General features: G+C 38.8%; 1 protein-coding gene across 2 annotated transcripts in view; it reads right to left on the reverse strand.

The window, feature by feature from the left end:
- The window catches only part of CEMIP2 (cell migration inducing hyaluronidase 2), a 49,926-nt gene that overhangs the window by 21,915 nt on the left and 5,529 nt on the right, over nt 1-22,482 (reverse strand). Inside the window, exons 2-7 of one of the 2 annotated variants that reach the window (XM_054003568.1) lie at nt 15,344-15,680; nt 10,786-10,926; nt 9,687-10,248; nt 6,361-6,530; nt 4,920-5,108; nt 2,041-2,210 (exon numbers count right to left, since the gene is read on the reverse strand). In XM_054003568.1, coding sequence (XP_053859543.1) covers nt 2,041-2,210; nt 4,920-5,108; nt 6,361-6,530; nt 9,687-10,248; nt 10,786-10,926; nt 15,344-15,668 — 1,557 coding nt within the window. In that variant the 5' untranslated portion in view covers nt 15,669-15,680. The remainder of the gene's footprint in view (nt 1-2,040; nt 2,211-4,919; nt 5,109-6,360; nt 6,531-9,686; nt 10,249-10,785; nt 10,927-15,343; nt 15,681-22,482) is intronic. The other variant, XM_054003569.1, reaches the window with a different exon arrangement.

Consider the following 22,482-nt stretch of genomic DNA (forward strand, 5'->3'; position numbering starts at 1 on the left):
AAAGGAACCTGTTGAGATACCTAGCCCAGTTCAGAGCTCAGTGCAGGGTCAGCTTCATAAGACAGCTGCTCAGAGAATACCTCCAGTCAAAAAGACGCTCATGATGTTAATTGTTCTTTCCCAGTATGTGCACATTATTTGCCTTCTTTAAGCCTGGTCCCATGGCCTCTTGTCCTCTTGCTCTGCACCTCCAAGAACTGCTGTAGCCACTCTGAACCCTCACCAGTACCTGAAGACAGCAACAAGATCTCTCCTCTCAGCTCCCCATCACTCATCATCACACACTGCCACCCCACCTTTCCAGGACACAGACCAGTGCATCTACATTTTCATTGCAATGAAAAACCAAAACTGGACACTGCATTCCAGAGAAATGTCTTTACTGAGGAATATATGAAATAACCCTCACAACCATACAACTTCACAGAAATGTTACTGTGTACGAAGTAAAGTCATAATGGGGTTGTACCAGTAATGCAGGAACGTATTTTCTTCCAGCTAACCTGCTAGAAAAGCATAATCCAAATGCAACAGCTAAACTGCAAGGAGCTAACCTGAGTTAAAAAACAAAAAACAAAAAACAAACAAACAAAAAACCAAAACAAACAAACAAAAAAACACCACCAGAAACCAAACCAAAACAAACCCTACATTTTTTTTAACTTCATTTCATTAATTTACCTGTACTGAGGTATCAAAAATATCAATTTTCATAGGGAAATCAGTAATTTTTTTTTTCTTCTCCTCTAACTGAACTCTTAGGATTTGCATACCTAAAATATAGAGGGATAGTCAAAACCTGACCTTTTAGGCATCTCTAATCTCTAGCTCTTACTACTGAAAAGCACCAAAACTGCAAACCATTGCCTCTTCTCATGCTACTAAGCCCCCTTTAGGCTACTGAACTAGTGACCAGTATGAAATTCAGGATGCTCAAAAGCTATTACATTTCTTAACATCTAGGATCCCTCTGCTTGAGCATGTAAGATTAGCATAAGCCAAAAATACTTTCAGCACTGAAGTCTAGGTTTGACAGCAGACACTCACTACTCAGTCTCCTGGGAGCAATTTAACTTTGATGAGTCAAAATGTTTGTTTTCTTTTCTACCTTCCAGACAACTGAAAGTCTGCTTATTTACACTTCTGTGGCAATCAAGGTCACACTTTGCAAGATTCACAGATTGTCATTATCTTCTTTCATTACATTATCTAGAACCCTTGACATCTTGAGTCCACCTACCTTCTTGCCACATAGTAGGAAAGGGCTTATTTTCTTCCCCACTATTATGGCCACCACTATGAAATTAAAATCTGTATCCAAATACATTAGAAAGAGATTTGAACTGTGATGACCACATAATGAGCACAAATATATTTGCAATTAAAATTTGAGGCCTCAAACTTCTCTTGCATCACTGAAGCACTGCTGCTCAAATATTTCATCTAGAAATGTAAGTGAACACAAGTTTAAATACTAGTTTCTAGAGCACTCCTTTCTCTCAGCTTTGCTTATGTTTATAATGCAAGAAATTTGAAGCAGTTTCCTTTATAGAACCTTAGTACTTTCAGATTTTTAAGAAACTAAATCTAAAACCCCATAGTAAAAGTCAGTTTTTTCCCCCTCCACGCCTCTCTAGTGCTCAGGTTCAGATGGCAAATCTGAATTAGGATTCAATACTCATCACCTGGGAAGGTACAAAGGCAGCAAAAGGAAGGAAGATAAATACTAGGGAGGTCAAGTTTCATTCTGTAATGTTATAGGATGCACATTCATGGATGCCACTTGTTCAATCCCTACTATACAATATTACACTACCTGCTGGACGTTTCTAGAATGGTTTGAGCATTATATCCCTTCCTTCAATTCTGCAGACTAAGTCTTGAGGAGTTAAATCTAATCTGGGTAAAGCTGAGAACGAAGTCATTTCCACACAAAGCAACTGAATGAACTGATGTTCTTTAAGTTTTCAAATCCCTTGAAGTTAAACGTTAATCTTTTTGTCCTTAATATATGACAGAAAGTTAAAGTGTTTTTCAAACCTTGATATGTCCACCAAATGTATCATAACTGAAGAACTGACACTCCTTTTCAAGATAGCAGGTATTTTCTGTCTCGCCCTTTATTACGATGTTTCTTGTAAGAACTCCAACTTCTGCTCTCATATCTACTCCATCAATTACTTCTCCTACATGAGGAAACTGAGGGTTTTCTGTCCAACAACAAGTTTTGAAGCAGGAGGGGAAAAAAAAGAAAAAAGGCACCACTGATTAAAACCAGAATCAACTTACACAAATAAGAAAGATAACCACAGCAACAAAACCCATGCATTCCTCTTCCTGAACATGCTGGTCTCTTAGCTTTTCTTATGGTAGATGTATTTTTCATTTTAGTAAGAAATCAATCCTCACAAAATATCAACATTTCATTTGCAAGTGCATCTTACAGTTTCAATCCAATAGTTTGTGAACAGAATGGGAAAAAAATAAAGAAGAGTTTATTAATCCAATGTATCAAACTTCTAGTGAAACACAGATGTTGACTTGCTTTAAAAGAAAAAAATATGCTGCTGCTTAATCTGTTTCAAAGATAAATTAAGAACTGAAAGTGAAGCCAAAACACTGTTTGAAAATGCTGTATTGATCTCCTCCAAAAAAAAAAAGGGACTTGCTTTCCTAACTAAATTTCCTCTTTATGCATCTTGAGAATAGCCACCTAAGAAAGAGGAAATTAGGGAAGATAGTCTGGTTTTACAACCTTCTTCAAAAAACAAATCAATTTCTCATTGAAAGGAAGAAAATGATCTGGTTTTATAAACCTTAAAAAATGCATTTATGCATTTATTGATACCTTGAATACAGATTAGCATTATCCCTCTAAGCCTTAAAAAAAAGGATGTAAGCATAAACTACCACAACATGAAACATAACTAAGAGTGGCACCAACACAGTATCTGCTTCTGAGGATTTAAAAAGACAAGCAATGTCTGTAAATGGGACTGCACTCCTCTCCCTAAAAGCTTGCCTATTTTTTTTCGCTATATTTGACTAGAAACTCAAGAAATCAAGTGCAGAAAGAGCAACCATGGCCCCTACAACATAATACTTTTTAGTTTTCCTACTCCAGAAGGGTGAAACCAGCAAAAATCCTAGTAAAACAATGCAAGAAATAATTTCAAAATATTATACATTCATTACGTATATGTCAAGTTTATATATATGTATATATGTCAAGTTTACCACTATAGAGAAAATTCATTCATTGTGGAACAAATATGTAGAGTGGTATGGGGATTTTTTAAAACTGTATACATTACTATGGCAAAGAAAACTACACTGAGGGTGGCAAAGAACCCCAATTGGGAAAGTTGACTATAAGTTCACCTCCTTTAATATCTTTTTTAGTTAGGATTTACTTGAAAAAAAAAAAAAAAAAAGCCAAGATTTTGTGTTTTATGCCATATTGTAAATCTTGTAAAATGGGATTTTTTTAACTTTAAAAGCAGCTGCTTTTTCACAGCACATGATTTCCAAGATGAAACAGAATCAACACACACACTACTCAGTGGTGGCAAGGAACTTATTAACCATCATACTGCAAGCTTTCAGTTAAGTTTGCTCTTTAAAACACTGTGCCCATAAAACACATAACATGACACTTAAAAACAAAGCTCAGGAAATATCATGTTCAGTAGCACTAAGTTAGCTCTGCAGCTTCACTCAAACTGGTATTCTCTGATGGTGTAATAATGTAAACATGGATATGCTTTCTTCATACTTGAGATTTCTCAATGCAGTAAAACATACATGACCCATGCTACCAAATGTGAGAGAAGCAAATTTCACCGCTAGAGGAACAGACAGACTGGCAGCCCCTTTAGGCAGAGGTGGACAGGGAAATCTGAGGGTGTTGACAGAAAACTTCTGAGAATGAAGAAGAACACTTTGAAGAAGAGGAAGTTGCACTGTGCAGAAACTAATGGGACAAAACCAGACTGAGAAAAGCACCCATGAGCTGCTGCAAATTAACATTGCAGAACAACACTTGTTAGTTTGTGCTATGGACTGATGCTGCAGCCCATCGGGAGCGAGAGGGGAAGCTCCAGACCAGAAGCTGGAGGACACCAAGGGGGAGGGCAGCACCATGGAGCAGGTGTGGAGCAGCAGAAGGAAAACAGAGACACCAGCATAGCTGGCAAGCCAGTCCCGTGGGAGGTTCTTGTGATGTCAAGCAGAATGACTCAGATAATTAAAAGGAAATAGTCAACAGCATGCATAACCATTTACTTGTGCATCACACCTAAAGGAAAAACAGATTGCAACTACTCAGGGATATCCTGTGAGACCAGAATCTTGGATGGGCCACTTATTTTATAACCATTTTTGTTGGGGAGGTGGTAAAAAGAAGACTGAGTGAGAGGAGAAAAAAAAAGAAAAAAGGTACAGGTTCAAAGACTACAAATTTTCTTTTTTCCTTCCTGTTTTTATTTCCACTTTTTTATTAATGAAAGAAACAGAAAAAAAATAATGATAACAGTTCAAAAGATGAGAATGACACTAAAGGCAAGAGAAACAAGAAGTGACCACAACAGCTATTCAAGCATGTATAAAGAGAACTTTATACATGAAAAGACAGAAAGGAGCCAAGGAAGGAAAACAAGCCTAAACCTACTGGGAAAAAAAAAAAAAGGCATTTAATGAGCCTGGGAAGAAATGAGAAAGAAAAGTTAGCATGGTGAGCTGTGAGGCAGACCTGACATACAGTCATTTTATAGCAAGGAGAATTACACATCCGTGTATGTGGCAACAAACCCATACAGCAATTCAAGAAAAGGCTGTTTTTTACTGCTTACACTACAAGGGCATGTCCAGCAGCAAATACATATTTTGCACACATCTTCAGGTGGTGACTGCTCTCATACCTTTGACTTTAACCTGATGCTTGGTACACTCCATGCAGGGAAGGAGGGTGAATTCCTCGGTCTGATACATTGAATAGTCCGTGCTTGCAACCACAATCCTGTCTCCTGGCTCCCAGCTACTAACATCATCCAGAAGATTCAGTATTACTCCACCCACCGCTTCCACCTGGAAGCCTGATATTGGGACACCTAATTAGAAAAAAAAAAAAAGGAAACAAAGATTATAGTCACTTTTATTTAAAATTTCCCAAGAAGATACTATTAAAATATGTATGAGATATACAAAGCCCCCTAAAGTACAACTCTGCCCTCAAACATGCCAGTGTGAGATGCCTTTACAGCCTGTTACCTATTGCATCTCAAACAAAACAAAGGGAAAACACAGAACTAATGGTGACTGGAATAATCTATGATTTTTTTTTTTCTTCAAAAAACCCTAGTATCATATGGCAGTAATTTGTAGGTCCAGCTACCTCTGCTTGTTTCAAGTGACTTTTTTTTTTTGCCATTTTAAACTGTACAGATGTAATCAGGACACGGAAAACAAAGTAGAGGACTTTCTTTTTTAAGCAGAACTAATACAAGAGTTGGCAAACTAAATTGCACACACATAGAATTTCACTGGCTTATGATGAATTTGCGTAAGTTCAGCTGCTTTTGCTAACTCTTGAACCTAACTCTACAGCACCAGTAAGTAAAAGATGTATTTTAGTAGATTTCTTTTAAATGTAAGTCTTTACATTTTCATGGGGCTATCAAGAACAGTAAAGGGGTAGTACCAAATAGTTCAACTGCCTAACAAATAACTACCATAAAAAATTTTAACTTTATAACTACCATAAAAAAATCTTGAGGAAAACACAATAGCATTTAGTAATTATAAAAACAAATTATTACCCAGAAAAACTCAGATCAAAGATATCTTAAAAAAAAAAATAATAAAGGATAAAAGCAAGCAAGTGGCAGGTCTTCTAGCTTTATATACCATAGATTCAACTTTGTATCAGAATGGCTGCCTAAAATTCAGCACTCTAGGAGCAACCAAAAATTGTAGCAAGAATAAAACATTTCTTTTGACTTCTGTAGTTTTTTTTTTTTTTGTACCATAATCAATATCTCAGAAGCTTAGATTTAAAATATACATGAACTGCCAAATTAATAATAAATTTTAAGTGTCAAAACTTATATGATTCCTATCTTCTTCTAAATATACTAGAATTTAAGATTCAACATTATGCTGCTCACATACTGTATACAAACAGAGTGAGAAAATAGGTAGCACTGAAGAACTGTGCCTCCTATTTCAACCATAGCAAGAAAAAATAACTTACAGCAGCACTCAAAAATTTAAATTGCAACTAGAAGTTTTAGTGAAAAAAATGCATATCAAGTATTTTTTCTTTTTCCCTTAAATGTAGAATTTCACAAAACACTTTCTTACCATCATTCCATTCGCTGTAAGCTCTCACAACAAACTTCTGACCATCCACTGTGAAAAACTCTTTTTGAGCAAGAGCTTTCCCACCAGTGCTGTGGTTTTCATAGTTTCTCACTGATTCATTACAGGAAGAATTTCCACCACCTATGACACCAACTAAAGCCCAGGCTTGCCTGTGAAAATCAAAAGTAAATGTTTAAATATAATGGCCCTTTAAAAATACTTTACAAAACCAGGAAAGGCAAGGAGTATAGAAGTCATAAAAAACCCTTTTGCTTGTTCTTCCAAATTAATTTTAAAATGCAACTTCAAAATGTAGAAGGAAATGAGCAGACATAACAGCAGAGAAAAAAAAAGTATAAAATAATTGGGTGTCCTATACACAAATTGGCAAACAAGAGCTCTTACTGGGGAGGGCTTAATTATACATTTTTAGTTGAACATTCAACAAGATACACATTTTTCCAAAAGCAAATTACTAGAAATATGCAACAAAAGCCACACAGGATCCTATTCCAAAACAGCTTTGGCAGGGCCCAGGAGGAGCACGAGTCAGTGCCAATGTTCCTGCCATAGCCCCCTGCCAGTTGCCAGCAACACCCCAAAGGAGCAGTCAGGACTCCAGAGGACCATGTGCTCCTCAGGCCAGGAGGGATGGACACAGCCAGCATCACCACAACCACTGGTGCTCATCCCTGTGTCAGACAGGCAATAGCTTTTGAAAATTTCAGGATGCTCAGACAGAGAAAAGGAAATGCATGCTGTACATGCATTTGTACATGTACAACGTTTGTACAATATACCACTCATGTGTAAGTGTTTGGAAATTGAAAGCAAACCATGTGCCACAGATAGCTGCCACCATGTTCAAAAAAACAAGTTTATTTTGCTGTCCTTTACTGCTCTGTACAGCCACTACCATGTGTGCAAAGGAAGCAGTCGAGATCATCTATAAAAAAGCCAGACAATTTTGCATCACTAAAGTTGAATCATTTACCCAAGTGAAAACAGTGTCAGCTAGCTGGACTGCAGTCTGTTGCTAATGATTGATTCAAAGGCAGATATTAAACCCACCTTCAATCCAGTTGCCTTTATTTTAACCCTTCTTGATGTTTTTGTTGATTGGAATCAAAAAGCCAAACAATACTTTAGCATTAACATGTTCAGAGAAATAGTACATACTGGGTCAGCTTTTTAGTAGCAGCAGCAAACAAGCTGAGCATTCCACATACTGACATCTAAAATTAAGTTATTCTGATGCATGCTTTGCATTCCATGTGTTGCAGGAAGAAGTAGGAGGGGAGAGGGCTGTAATGGAGTATTCACTTCCATGCTGACATCTTTTTCACTACCATTAGAGGTTTAAGAAAATTATGCTGCTTTTCCTGAGCAAACCATCAGGGACAGCTTCTTGCCTATCTTCCACCACAGAAGAAAACAATTTTATGAGCTTACAGAGCTTCTACCGACTAAGGAAAGCAGACAAGGATCAGAGTTCAGCAGAGATGGGGAAAAAAAGGCTGCTTCTTCCCAGTAACAAGCTGAAGGTCCTAATTTCAGACACACTGGTGTGGAGGTCATGGGCAGAGACAAACCCCAGAAACATACACCTCTCAGGACACACTGGGCTGGCTGCACCACAGCAGCCACACAATGTGAAGCCACACAGGCTTTGCTGCTTTCAGGAAGTGGTATTCTACTACAGGACATCCAGGTCTTGACACTTTTGGCCAAACTGCTTCAGAGGCAAGAGCATTCCATTCCACACCCCTGTGCTTACACAGCCAGTGACACAAATGTAATCCTGACGGGAACTGAGGTCAGAACATGCCATCCTGACTGACACGCCAGCCTGCCTCTGCCAAAGCATAGGGAGGAAATTAACTGGAATCCAGATGTCAGGGGATAGTGAGGGATAAGAATAGAATGGAAAAACCAAATGACCAATTTCCTGGAAAACACTGGACAATACAAAGAGGTTATACAACACCATCCCAATACAAGAACAACAGACTGGGTATACTTTTCACTTGTATTGCCAACACACAATCACAGAATCATTTAGGCTGGAAAATACTTCTAAGATCATCAAGTCAAGCCTTTGGCCACCTTGTCAACTAGACCATGGTACCAAGTACCACATCCAGTCATTTCTTGAACACCTCCAGAGATGATGACTCCACCATCTCCCTGGACAGTCTGTTCCAATGGTAAATATCCCTTTCCTTTAAGAAATCCCTCCTATGTTCATCTGTAAACCTCCCCTGATGTAGCTTGAGGTTACATCCACTGGTTGCCTGGGAGAAGACACTGACCCCCACCTGGCTTGTAGAGAGCAATAAGGTGCTAAACCTTCCTCTAAACCTCCCTTAGTTCAGGCTAAACATTCTCAGTTCCCTCAGCAGCTCCTCATATGACCTACTACACTCTAGACTCTTCCTCAGCTCCGTTGCCCTTCTCTGGACACACTTCACACATCGGTCTTTCTTGCAGTAAGGGGCCCAGAACGGGACACAGGACTCAAGGTGTGGCTTCACCAGTGCCCAGTACAGCACTGCCATGGTCCTGCTGACCACATTATTGCTGATACTAGCCAGGACCTTCCTGGTCACCTGGGCACATTGCTTTGTGTTGCCCAGAGCCATGTGGACAATCCTCTGTGCCACAAAGCCAAATCCAGAACATGTGCTGCAAAAAGCCATTTGCAACAGCTAAATGAAGAGCAATGAGAAGTAATGTAAGAAGCTGTAAGTTTCCTGCTTTAATAACTACTGTTATACCTCTTCTACTGTCTTGCCATCCAAATCCTGACCAACTGAAAAGAACGGTCAAAAGATGAAGAAGCATCTTGTAACTGCTTTTCAATCATAAAATAAATTGACGGGTCAGTTCCTTTGAGAACTCAATGGAGAGGTAATGTAATTTTATTTCAACAGTGCAGGAGTATGAAAAAGATGTTTGATACCTGGGATTAGTGTCCCTTAGAAATTAGTATCCCTTTGGATTGGAAGGAACCTTAGAGATCCTTTAGTTGCACTCGTTGCTCTTCCAAATTCATACAAATTAAAAGCTTCACCTAGCAACTGTTACCTGTCTTAGTTTAATTTCTATAAAGAACAATGAAAGCAAGCAATTTTGAATAAGTAAAAAAGTCTGTCATACAGACACCAGTCTCTGCACTGTACAGCTAACTGAATACTATTACTGCAGCACTATGTACACCAAGAACTCTCTGAAAACTTTATGAACTGTCAAAGTATAACAAATGCCCCACAGAAGAATTTGCATGTCATCTTTAATCAGCTCAAAAGGGAAAATAAATTACTTACCTGTAACTTAATCCTCTGACAAACCTACTTCCCAGAAGATTTTGAATAGTCACTCTGGTTTCCTCTAAAAGATTTTTAGCAGCTGAATCTCCTACAGCAATAGCAATAATGCGACCAGGATGCCCATTTTTCAGTAAGTTCTGGAGCTTTAAGCTTTCCTCTGCAAATTCATGAGTATCAAACTTCAGCACTTCCAAAACCTCTGCTGTATCCTGATCGATCACTCTAACATTTAGTCCTCGGGAAAAATTCTTTTTAAATGTATAATGACCATAGGCCAGCCCTGAGAAATATATAGTCTTTGACAGAAGAGTCCATGATACCTTCTGGTGCCCGTGCAACTCCAGCACTCCTTCAGGACCCACGCCAATAAATTTTTTGCCAAATTCTGGCACATCAGCACCTTCGTTTGACTTCCCATACAAAATAATAGTTGCTTTGGATTTATAGCGGCATTTCTCTGCTCCAACATGAAGCATTCCACCATCCTTTATCAGGATAAATCGAGTTCTCAAGGTAATATTTTTAGAACCTTCTTTATCATCACCAAAAACAAGTAAACCTAAAGGAAAAAAAAAACTTTCTGTACATCAAAGCAAAATTCAGAGAGACTCAAATAAACACGTTTTGCAGAAAGAACAGCAAAATTACAGATTTATTTCTCACACCCATGAATTAAGCTTACATATATTTAAGAATATTTGATAAAGTAACTGCTACCAATTGTGATTCATCTTTCTAAGCATTTGCTGGGTTATTGCTATTCTTTTTCTGCCTGTTTGGTAGAACTACTAATATACAACAGTTATCATTGGAGGACAAACAGATTGAGTACCACACAGGCTACTAAACAACCTTGTTTTCTTATATTGCACAGAAAACTACATCAGTGCTGCGCTGAAAAGATACTAGAGTATCATGATAGAGAATTCATCTTTTGAATGACATATCTGACCTGGCAGCAGGCTGAAAAGCAAAAAAAGCATAGGAACTGGTCAATAAGCTGCAAGAATAAAAGTTTCAACACATTTTTGTGCAATCACAGAAGTAAAAAATATGCAGGACACTGAAGCAAGGTGTTCATCTTGCTATTTCATACCTCCATCCTGTATAACTATAGAGTGTACTGTAGCGTCTGAGTTCAGACGAAACAAATCCCCTTTTTTGATAATAACTCGTTTTTCAGGATCTTTTCCAGGGCTCCAGTTTTTAAGGCGAGGATTCTGATCAGGACAATTCTCTGCAATACAATGTGAAATCCAACTTTTAAAAAACAAACATCACATAAATCAAGGCAGCATTAGGATGAACACAAGCAAGAAAGGGTCAGTCACCCACAAAGTCACCCACATCCTTCTGCGCTTTCAACACTGCAGTCATTGCATTTGAATAGCCAAAAAGACACTGGTAAAACAGATGAAGTCTGAGGGGTAGGAAGGCAATCTTTTACTGAATTAAACTACTATTGACCACATATTATTGACCAGAGATACTTTTGAACCCCATCTGATTTTTCTCTTATTTGCTATGTCACCTGTAGTAGATGAGAAGAGATAAGCAGAATGCAGTCAGAGAGCAATCACTGAGCACTGGAAGCCTTAGGCCAGCTAACTAGGCTAACACGGTTGTAAAGCATCTAAATATCCCACCTCCTCAAGGTGTCAACCCTGTCAGAAAGGCTGATCCCTTCTTACTTTTAAGCATTCAAACCATTCTCTCAGTCGAAGTTTGCAGGAGGGACAAGACATCCTGAACATATTTAGTATAATACCTAACTAGCTAGAGTAGTTTCCCAGGACATGAGACATTTGGATCTAACTTAAACATTTGTATCCCTTAGGAAGTCAGCTTAAATATCAGGCTACAAACTACTCAAGAGCAAAGACACACACAGTCCTTGCTGAAAGCCATGGCATACGCAGGCTCTAAACTAAGCTACAACGCTAGAGAAGGAGAGGCAACAGCAAGAAGCGACAGGCTTGTATGATTTCTGACAAAGTTACAGCAATGTAGTATTTATACCACACACCTCTTTAACAAATTAAGCATCTGAGTAATGTGAAAGCATAGACACACTATAAAAACTGGAAAGTAGATTCCTTGGATTATCTTATCAAAACTAAAAATAAATATTAAAAAAATTAAATATTAAAGATATTTTTCCCGTGTAAAAGACAATCAAAAAGTTGCCAAAATAAACATGTTAGCAGGCCAACTGAGGTTAACAGCCAAAACAGATTTTTCACATCCTGTCTTCTCAAGAAATACACCCACACTTCTGAAGTGCTACTTTGGAGGCAAAAAGCTATCAGAAATAGTCCATTGTTGCAATAACTAAAGAAGTCAAAACCTATCCATAAGTTTAATACAAGCCAGCCTTAGTTTTGCTAAGAGAAATGTTTTTCCTTTGGTATTAACTCTCCACATTTCAAATCCTTCCCAACCCAGGAAAGCCACAAAAACCAAGATTTGACTACCAGTGGGGAAAAATTAGCAAACTACAGAAAGGGCAGAAGGCAGACAAATAGTATTATGAAAATAAAAACAATATAAAATCTTTTGGGAGGATCCTATGAAGACAGCTTTTAGAAAATGTAATTCAACACGAGAGAAAGCCAAAATGCAAGGAGCGCTGCAATCAGCAAGACTGCTGAGCACTCACCAGACAAAGGCAAGTCTACTGCCTGACTCATGCAGAGTCCCTAATCCCTTTTCCCCAGCCACCACACACAAGCACTGTGAAGGAACACTTATTTCCTGGCCGGTAGCAAAGGGCAGCGTGAGGAAACCATGAGTCAGCAACCTGATGACTTCTGCTTAGTGTGATTCACAGAAGAGAAGATCTAGTGAGCTTATATTTTCCTGCTGAATCAGAAAGAAGACTTATAAAACAGTAACTAAAAAAAAATTTATGATTTTAAAATCTATTGTACATTACAATCCAGCAAGAAAGCTATCAGAATCAGAACCAGGCAATCCTGTAATGCAAACATGCTTTTGGGGCACAGGGGGTCAACTTTTTTGGCAAGCAGATCAGACATTTAGCAAAAGTATTTTGAAATTCTCCCTTAGCAATTGTGGTGGGCTGCATGAAAACATCAAATATTTAGAAGTTCACCATATGTTACCTCCAAAATTTTCAAGTAGACTTTTACAGATAACAGTTACTGCCTTTAAAGTTAAATAAAAACAGAAGTGCAGACCAGAAACTGTTAGGTAGTGATGACCTTGACAAATTTAGGCACTCATGTTGAAAATTTTTCAAGTCAAGCCTCTGCTTCAAAACATTTCTGTAAAAATGGGTCAGCATTCCTTCAGGTTTAGTGGCTTCTATTAGAGCTGGGTAGAGAAGTATAATTTCTACAAGTAGTGGAGGAAAAGTACACCATCCCTCTCACAAGAAAGCATCCTGACCAAAAAAAAAAACCCAATGCTAGAATCTTTCATGGAGGAAGCATATGGAATGTGACAGGAGAAAAAGACAGGCAGGGAACAGTTCCCAACTATTTAGTAACAACTAAATAGTTACTTTCTACTTGTTTAGACACCATGTCTAGAACTTTTAAAGCCTCTGGGAAAAACTTATCAGTGTTATATTATGCTCAGCAGAAGTTTATAAGACTTTGGCAGCTAAATTTTCTGAGGATCCTGTTTACCCTGGGTAAGGTCCAGCTGAGAGCTGGAAGAATGAAGAACTTTTCCCAGTTTGTTTTCCCAGCTTGATCTCGCATCAGAAGCCTGGGGAAATGGGGAAGGAAATTGCATTTCTATTGCTCTCCCTGATCTCCAGTGTTCAGGACTCCTTAGATGAGCCAGGAGTAGATGTCAGGAATACAGAAGCAAAGAGGAAAAAGAAAGCAGCTGATAAGCAGGAACAGAAATGCTGACAAGCAGCATCTTCCCTTTGGGGAAAGCACAGCGGAGGTTTAGAATTTACGCGCATTAACTACCAAGTGTCACATTCCTTCCACTGCCTTCTAAACAGCCACTAAAAGTTCTGACAACATGGATTTCCAACTAGTCCTGAAGAAAAGCACAACTAACTGGAACTGGTGTTGATCACTGCAGTAACTACATGTGCTTGGGTCAGAGCTATTGTGCACATGTTTATGCACATTAACATTTCAACCTGCTGGGGAACTTTTGGGGAGTTTCTGCAACAACCATACTGCAAGATTAAAACATCAGCCAGGCTTTCCTTAGTGCCTGTCAGAGTTTCTCTTGTGTCAGGGTTTCGCAATATCACAGAAAAAGTACGGCAGGAAGGAATGACAGTGGGTCATCTGGTCCAGCCTCCCTGCTTAAGCAGGGTCATCCCAGAGGACATTGCATGGAATTCTGTTCAGACACTTGTGGAGTATCTCCAGTGATACTCCACAGCCTCTCTGGGAAATCTGTCCTAGCGCATGGTCACTCACAGAGGCGAGGTTCTTCCTCATATTAAGGTGGAGCTTCTTATTAACTCTTGTCTTATTGTACAACAGCACCAAGAAGAGCCTGGCTGCACTCCAAAGTATTTCAGTGTGTTAACTGGCAAGTTACCCTCCAGTCTCCTCTGGAATTTGTCTGTAATGAAAGAACTTACTGCACATGTGCCAGCAATATGGATCATGACAGAGGAATGATCCTCCATTTACTAGTCCCTAAGGTTTTGTTATTTTCCTTCACAATTATCAGAAAAGCTCAGCAACTTCACCCAAAGGGGTATCTCAGTAAGCCATCACCAAGAGCACTTCAGTTGGATATGTGCATTTATTTTGTACTGTCATCTGAAATCTTCTGTAGATTATCTGATTTGTTCAGCCTTTGGACTGTTGCATTGACTTTGGAAACAGCATCTTTTTGATTACTATGTCAAAAGCCACTAAGAAGTCTGTTATTACAGTAGCCAACAGTTTCAATTCAAAATCCTGTTTAGCTTCTAGAAACCTGACTACTGCCTTAAAAACAGCCAAAAAACTCCAAACAAAGTCATCAAAACAACTGACACTCCAAACTGTACTACCAGTATTTAGCAACTACACTTCATAGCATCTTCTAGGAGTAACTGGCTAGAGGGATGTACACTTTGTGATCACATGACCTGTTGCTGCTTTACAACCACTGACACATTTCAGAGATTCTCCAAATACCAAAGAAGTTGCCCAGTTTTCTAAAATGAGCTGAAAACAAAAAATCAGGGCTAATAGATCAAAAAAGCTCCCTGCCCAATTTGCATATAAACAAAACAAACACATACTATTAGCATAGGTTCTCAAAGATTTTTAAATTATTTTACTTCACCATTTTATCTTCCTTAGTTACTGCTGAAACGGACAGGATTTAGTTTTGTCTACAATTTGTGAACATATGAGAGCTTCTGCAGCTAAAAATAATTATGCTTATAAAACATTCATGCTTCTTTCTCCCCTCACCACTAATCTTTATTTATTGTTATGCTTTTCTGTTTCATGTAATTACTTACAATCAAACCATACGTAATAAAAACAACACTGATAACAAAAAAGGAGCTGATCTTTCACCCCAGTCTCTGCCTTCTTTGATCTTAAAATCACAGTGAGTGTCCTATTATCTTTCAACAATAATCCTGATGCTGAATTATTGAGTTATGTTCACAGGCAGTATAACTTCTAGGATGATTTTCTTAATGAACTTACCATCTGGAGCATATTTTGAAGCTATTCCCAAAAAAATCCCCAGTGCAACAAAAAGTGAAAGGCTAGAAATGGCAGAACAAATAAGAGTATTTTTATGTCTGTTGGCTTCTGCCTGTCGACGGTGCTGCTCCACTGATAAGGATGGGAGTCTTGTCTGGGCTTCCTGTCTCGCCGAGGTAAATTCTGCTGCAGCATGGCTCTGCGAAGGCGGCGGGGGACGGAGAGGGGCAATTCTCCCTGGGACATACCCTGAAGACCTGTGACTGTTCCCATTCTGAGGACGGAGGAATGCAGGGGAGCTCCCCCTGGTATCAGTGCCTTGCATGTTATAAAGTCACTGGAACATACACACACAGAGAAAAAATAAGGGACAGGCTTTCAGAATACAGATCAAAATGCATAAACCAAAAAAAGAAACAGCAACAAAAGGCAATTTTAAGTCACGTGTCAAAAACAGCCACTGAAGCTGCGACTATTTACAAAGTATCTGTTACTCAGTGGCTACTGATCACTTCCCATGGTATAAGTGCATGGAACAACAGTGTATGCATCTTCAACACAAACTCAAAAGCATGTGGTGTGGGAACCCAGTACAACACAGACCATTTCTTCATAGTTCCAGGGAGCATTTTTCACTGAGTATTTTCACAGTTAACTTGTATTATGAGATTAAGAAATCAGATGAACAATGAGAAAGCTAGCAATCCCTGCTTCCCCATAGTTATGCAAAGAATGTCTAAATTTATTTTTTTCTGTACACAGAAGCTAAACAAACTCCTCACTTTCCCTTATGGAAAAGAAGCTGAAAAAAATATGCCTGCCTTCTACACTGGAAGCCCTAAAAGCTGTTTAAATTAAAATACCAAATACTTTTTTATTTCTAGTCATGCTGATGCAACTTAATCAACACTTTTAATACACTGAGGTGCACAGAGCCAGAAAACTCTTGATTTACTCACAGCAAAATTCAATTGCTAGTAAAGGAATGGTTATATAAGAAAGTCACCTACATCTTATTCAGCAAACCTTGTAATTTTTTTCTGCTGAGATGCCTGGGTTTGGACACAAAGCCTGGAAGCAACATGCCTGCTCCAGATCTCTGTACCTATTGTCCAGAAGTGAGTGCTGCTTTTATTTCAGTTACTAGTATTGTTTCCATCTTTCTTCTGAAGCACACCAAGAGGAAAGCATACTAGTGCCATCACTGCCTGGCCCATCCTCAGCAGCAGCTCTAACTCACCACACTTGAATAATTTAAGAGACAAACCTGCATTTGGACTGTTTTCTCTGGTTTTCCAGTCAAGAATATTGCACAGAGTATTCACAAAGCTGGCATATTTTTTTTTATCCTCCTTATGATTAACACTTCTTACAGATGAAATTTTTAGAGAAGGATGCTCAAGTTTCAGTTAACTGAAACCTAACTTTTGAAATTAAATCCTGAAGGGGATTTAGGCATAAGTCATGTGCATTAAACAGCAAAGTGTAGGAAAAATAAAAACTACTGATAATGCAAGAGTATAAAGATCCTCTTTCTGTTCCATTAACAAAGGCAAGTCTGAGCCATACCCTGAAGTGTCAGGCACACTGATGAAGGAGAAATGTAACAACTGTAATCTTATTCTGAGAAGTAGCAAAGGAGCCTTTTGTCCCACATGCTGCAAAATCTGATAGTTCACTGTTTCCAGGAAAAAGAGCTGTTACTATTGAACAGGCTGGATTACCCTTTCATAGGAGACAATCCATCTCCTGATGTATGCACAATGACAATGAAGGCACTGAAACATTAACTGGAGTAGCTATCCCAGAGTGCAAAAATTATTCCAAGTCCTCCAGAAGTGCTTCTTGCACCTGTTCATTATAATAAATTAATTTTCAGCATTCTCCCTTCTGTTCTTTGTCAAACCTAATCCTCTGCTCTCAAACCTAACTGCCCAACCACTTATGTGCACTGTGGAACAGTTTGCTTTAACCTCATGTGCTTTTACTCAACTTATCACCTCTCAGAAGTGAAAGTTAGTTCTGTGTTTTAGATGTGGTATTAAATGCGGGGTAGAGATGGAGTTTTTCAGCTAGTTCAAATACAGTATTTATATCTAGCTAAACAAATGCTGGACTAGCTTCTTAATTAAACATTTTAAGAAATCTGATCAAGCACTGAGATTTTCTTTTTTTGTGGTTTGAAACCCCAACTCCTAAAACTTGGTTAATTTTTCAGTTAGGACATTTTTCTGTGACACTGACAAAATTACTACAGTGTTCATTATAGTGTAATATCAACAGTTAAAAAGTTTTTAAACTACTCAGCTATAGCAACTGAATTCAGATTGGCTATGCAAGACTTGAAAATGTTTCACAAAATAATTTTTCCACAATTCTTCCCACCAAGGCCTCCTAAAGTACTGCCAGACCTCTAAAGAAATAACAAAAAAATAAAAACAACATTAATTACAGCAGCCATTGGAAACACTTGTGTCATATTTCGAACATATTTTGTGTTGTACAAACCATTCTGCTTTGTTTGCAACCCTCATTTTGGCAATTGTAAAAGGTTTTCAACTGTTTCACTCAACTGAAAACACAGGGCACCTCAAGGATGGATGAGAAAGAGATGGCAGAATTGATGTCTTAACCATTAGAAAATAAAAATAATTACAGTAAGACAATAAGGAGATAGTACATTCTAAAGACTCACCATACAATTTTCCATTACAACAGCAGTAACCATTGCAATACTTCCTTCCCTCTTCATGTGTTATTTGAAATTCTCTAGCTGAAAAAGGATGTCTTCTATCCTGTAGAGCAGTTACTACTTTTTTGAAAGATAGACTGATAATCTGATTCAAGTTATTGGCTTGTTTACTTCCACTCTGTGGAAGCCTTCAAAGAGCACCACACAAAAGCATGTATAGTAACTGTCTGTATGGCCAGTTATGCACCAGAGAATGCAATAATTTGGCTGCACAAATACAGTTTGTGTGTCACAAATACAGCACAAATTTTACTCTGCAAATGCAATTACAGAGTGAAATGCAGGACAAAATACCCGAATTGTTGAACTATTTAAATACCATATTGAAAATTCTATGCACCTGAATTTTCCCACATTTCCCTTTGAGCTGTGCCTATGCTGTGGTCTCCTAAAAAGGAATTCATGATCTGGGCATCTCTTCCTGATGGTCAGTCCCAGACAAGAACATCTCCCACTTTTTCAACTGTACTGTGGTACAAAGAATAATGCAGTATTTTACTTTGCAGTTTACTTCAGAGTGCTTTCAATAACAGTCAAGTTCTCACACCATATACAACCAATTACCTAATACTTATACAGAGCTCTATCTGTACAAATATGTTATTTGTCATACCATTTATGAATGTTGCTTTCGCACTACTCTCAAATTTCTTGCACATCAGCTCTCAGCACAGTATTATGCAAGATTTTAAATCCATTATTCAACACAGCTTTTAGTCAGAGACACACTTAAGCATGTGCTTCCAGTTCATCAGTAAGAGGGAAGCTTCCAATCCACAGACTCAGCTGGAGGATCTCAGATGCTTCAGCCCACAATGTATCTGGAGTATCTCAAATATTTCATTGCCACACATCTGCTGGATGACAGCACTATTTGCATATCACTCTTTTGCAAGAGTAATGCAACTCCACACAATCCAGGTTTCTGCTCATGCACCCCTTCCTACAGCATGAGCAAGCCAACAAGTACTTCTCATACTGGTCACATCAGCCAAGACAGCTTAAACCACCTTAAATTAAAAAAAAAAAAAATTTAAAAGGTTTATTTTGCATAGTTTCCAAGTGAAAACAGTGAATACCTGCAAGCATGGACACATCTACAGAGCAACTGAACAAACAGATGTGGACAGTAAAGCTCAGCAGTGAGCCACTGAGCAGGCTGTAACATCTCCCATCTCCTCAAGTATTCCTTCACGGCTTTTATCTTGTGCTGCTACCACACTCTCATACAAGCCCACATTGTTCCACATGGTCAGAAACTGGAAACATATGCACTGTAGAACCTGGGTATAACATATGAACCTCCTGAGACATGACTGTGCACTTGGAAGCAAGCAGCATGCTTATCCGTTACTCATATTTGGGCTGGTTTCCTGGAAAGAAATTGGCATATTTTACCAGATAATTCAGAATGTCACATGACACCACAAAAGTAAGAAAAAAAACAAGAAATTTTATACTTCTGTGTTGTCAAATGCTAAGTGTAATAAAACATGTAAAACATGCTAATAAACTCCCACACCTGCACCATCTGAAAATGTTGTACAGAATGTTTGCTTACTTCATAATTCATGCACCTCTTTAAGCACATTTTAAGGATCACAGGTCTTAAAAATAAAATAAAAGAAACCAGAAAAAATGACACATTTATGTTGATCTGGGCCATCAAATTATACCAGCTCTAGTGCTGACCTATTACCACACTGTCTAGTCTTAAGAGTATATAATTACCACTAAGCAAAAGACTGAGCAAAGGGTGGAGGAAAACAACACATACACAAAAAAATATTTCCCCATGCAACACAGCAGTAAATTTGCAGACCACATTAAGCTGAGAGCATGCATTGGTTTGTTGGAATGTAGGAGGGCTCTGCAGAGAGACCTGGAACAGCTGGATGGATAGGCAGAGTCCAATAAGATGAAGTTTAATAAGTCCAAGTGCCGTGTCCTACATTTTGGCCACAACAATCCCCTGCAATGCCACACAGTGGGGACGATACAGCTGGACAGTGCCCAGGCGGAAAAGGACCTGGGGGTACTGGCTAACAGCCGGCTGAACATGAGCCAGCAGTGTGCCCTCATGGCTAAGAAGACCAATGGCATCCTGGCCTGTATCAGGAATAGTGTGACCAGCAGGAGCAGGGAGGTCGTTCTTCTCCTGTGCTTGGCACTGGTGAGGCCACACCTTTAGTGCTGTGTCCAGTTCTGGCCCCTCAGTTTGGGAAGGACATTGAGACACTTGAGCATGTCCAGAGTAGGGCAATGAGGCTGGTGAGGGGCTTGGAACACAAGCCCTGTGAGGAAGGACTGAGGGAATTGGGGGTGTTTAGCCTGGAGAAAAGGAGACTCACTCTCTATCTAAAGGATATCTCTATCTACTGTAAAAGATACTCACTCTTATCACACTCTGCAACTTCCTGAAAGGTGGTTGTTGTCAGGTGGGGGTCGGTCTCTTTCAGTAGGCATCAACTGACAGAATGAGAGGACACAGTCTTAAGCTGCACCAAGGGAAATATAGGTTGGATATTAGGAAAAAGTTTTTTACAGCATGATAAAATACTAGAATGGTCTGCCCAGGGAGGTGGTAGAGTCACCATCCCTGTATGTGTTTAAGAAAAGACTGGATGTGGCACTCAGTACCATGGTTTAGTTGCGGTGTTAGGGCATGGGTTGGACCCAATAATCTTGAAGGTCTCTTCCAACCTAGTGATTCTGTATAACCTCTTTCCTGGTAGAGGCACTTGTCTGGTATAAAACCAAAGGACAGTGAGAAACCCATGAAAAGGGAAAGGGACAAGAACTCAGTATTAAAAAGTTCCTAAGAAGAAACAATTACTGAATAGAATGTGATGTCAGGCAAGCTCCTAAAGCATGACATGCACACCTTTGTAGACCTTCAAGCTGATCAGCTGCAACAGAAATACAGATTTCAACGCTTCAAGTGTCCTGGAAGTCCCCAGTTCAATAGATCTCAACCTCACCAGTAAGAACAATTCCAGACAGGGTACCCACATGCCTTCTTTCTTGGTTTCACATTTTCTCCTCCTGCCTCATTCTGAAATTACACCTATTCACTAAGACAGATGGCATACTGGAAGGAACCTATTTTCCACCCATGTACAAAAGCTGGAATAAATATGTGTACAGTAAGATGCACTGCTACAGTTAAGTAACTGTTGGAAATCACGATATTTAGAACAGCCTGAAAAAATCTCAACTGAGTTACAAAAAAACTTTAGAAACTCTACTGACATCTAGACATATATGCTGTTTTCTGCATGCCTCCACCAAGTTTTCTCCCATGCTCAGCATTTTCAGAAGAAAATTAGAGCAAAAATCAGCAAGAAACAGAGATATATGAACAGTAAAAGTTACGAAACTTAGAAAATAAGCTCTATTGCATTAGATTTTCTGAATTTCCTGTGTAGCAATTAATAATCTTTAGCCAATTTCTTGGCATGTAGAAAACACATAGACTTGCAAGGTCCATATTTCTAAAATCAAATCTTTCAAAGTACACAGAACCACAGAATCACAGAACCACTTCAGTACCACACAAGAAACAGAAGTGAAAACATGCATTATATTTACAGTATAAGAGAAGGTTTACAGATAGAAATAATCTTCATCAGCTGGTCTAATGAAATCTTGGAGAACACAAGCCTCTCTCCAGACAAAATTTCAAACGTACATACAAGTAGGGAAAATTGGACTACATATGTTTAAATGATATGCAAAACAATTAAGCTATTATCTATGGATTAGAAAGGATGATGAGGTGAGGGGGAGAGGATGGTGAAAAGACTGTGTTCCAAGGGAAAAAGGTAAATAGACACTCTGTAATAGCATTTGTCTGTGGGAATAAGTACAAAATTATGGTCAAATAAAACCACTCTCATGTCCACGGCTGACAGCATACAGGAGAGCCATGAATTTCATTTCTATCCTCTTGTGCAGGTGTTTGGCAGATCACCATTAAGGATGAGACAAAGACCAGAGGGTATTTGTACAATAAAAATGGTTTCCTGCTGCAATGACAACTGGGCTTTTGTCCTTCAGATACAGTTTGTGTGAACAAGCTCTGCAGCACTCACCTGGTTTCACTTACAGAGCATTTGATGCAGCAGATGAAGTATCTGATCTTGCAGAAAGTTTACGTATAAAACTTAGGGATTTTTGTAGCACTGCAGATACACAACTTACTGCAGAAACTGCAGAGACATGTTTTTTTTCCAGTTCCTAGACACCAAGCTTTCAAGAATTCTAAATTGACCAGTAGACACTGCAATTTTCAGTCTGCTCAAGTAGAACTGTAGTAGCTTCAGATTTTGCCCACTGAAAAAAAGAAACATAAGCCAGCAGCTACAGCAAACTGTAGTCAGTGCAT

The sequence above is a fragment of the Vidua macroura genome, chromosome Z, assembly GCF_024509145.1.
Source record: "Vidua macroura isolate BioBank_ID:100142 chromosome Z, ASM2450914v1, whole genome shotgun sequence".
NCBI classification, from domain to species: Eukaryota; Metazoa; Chordata; class Aves; order Passeriformes; family Viduidae; genus Vidua; species Vidua macroura.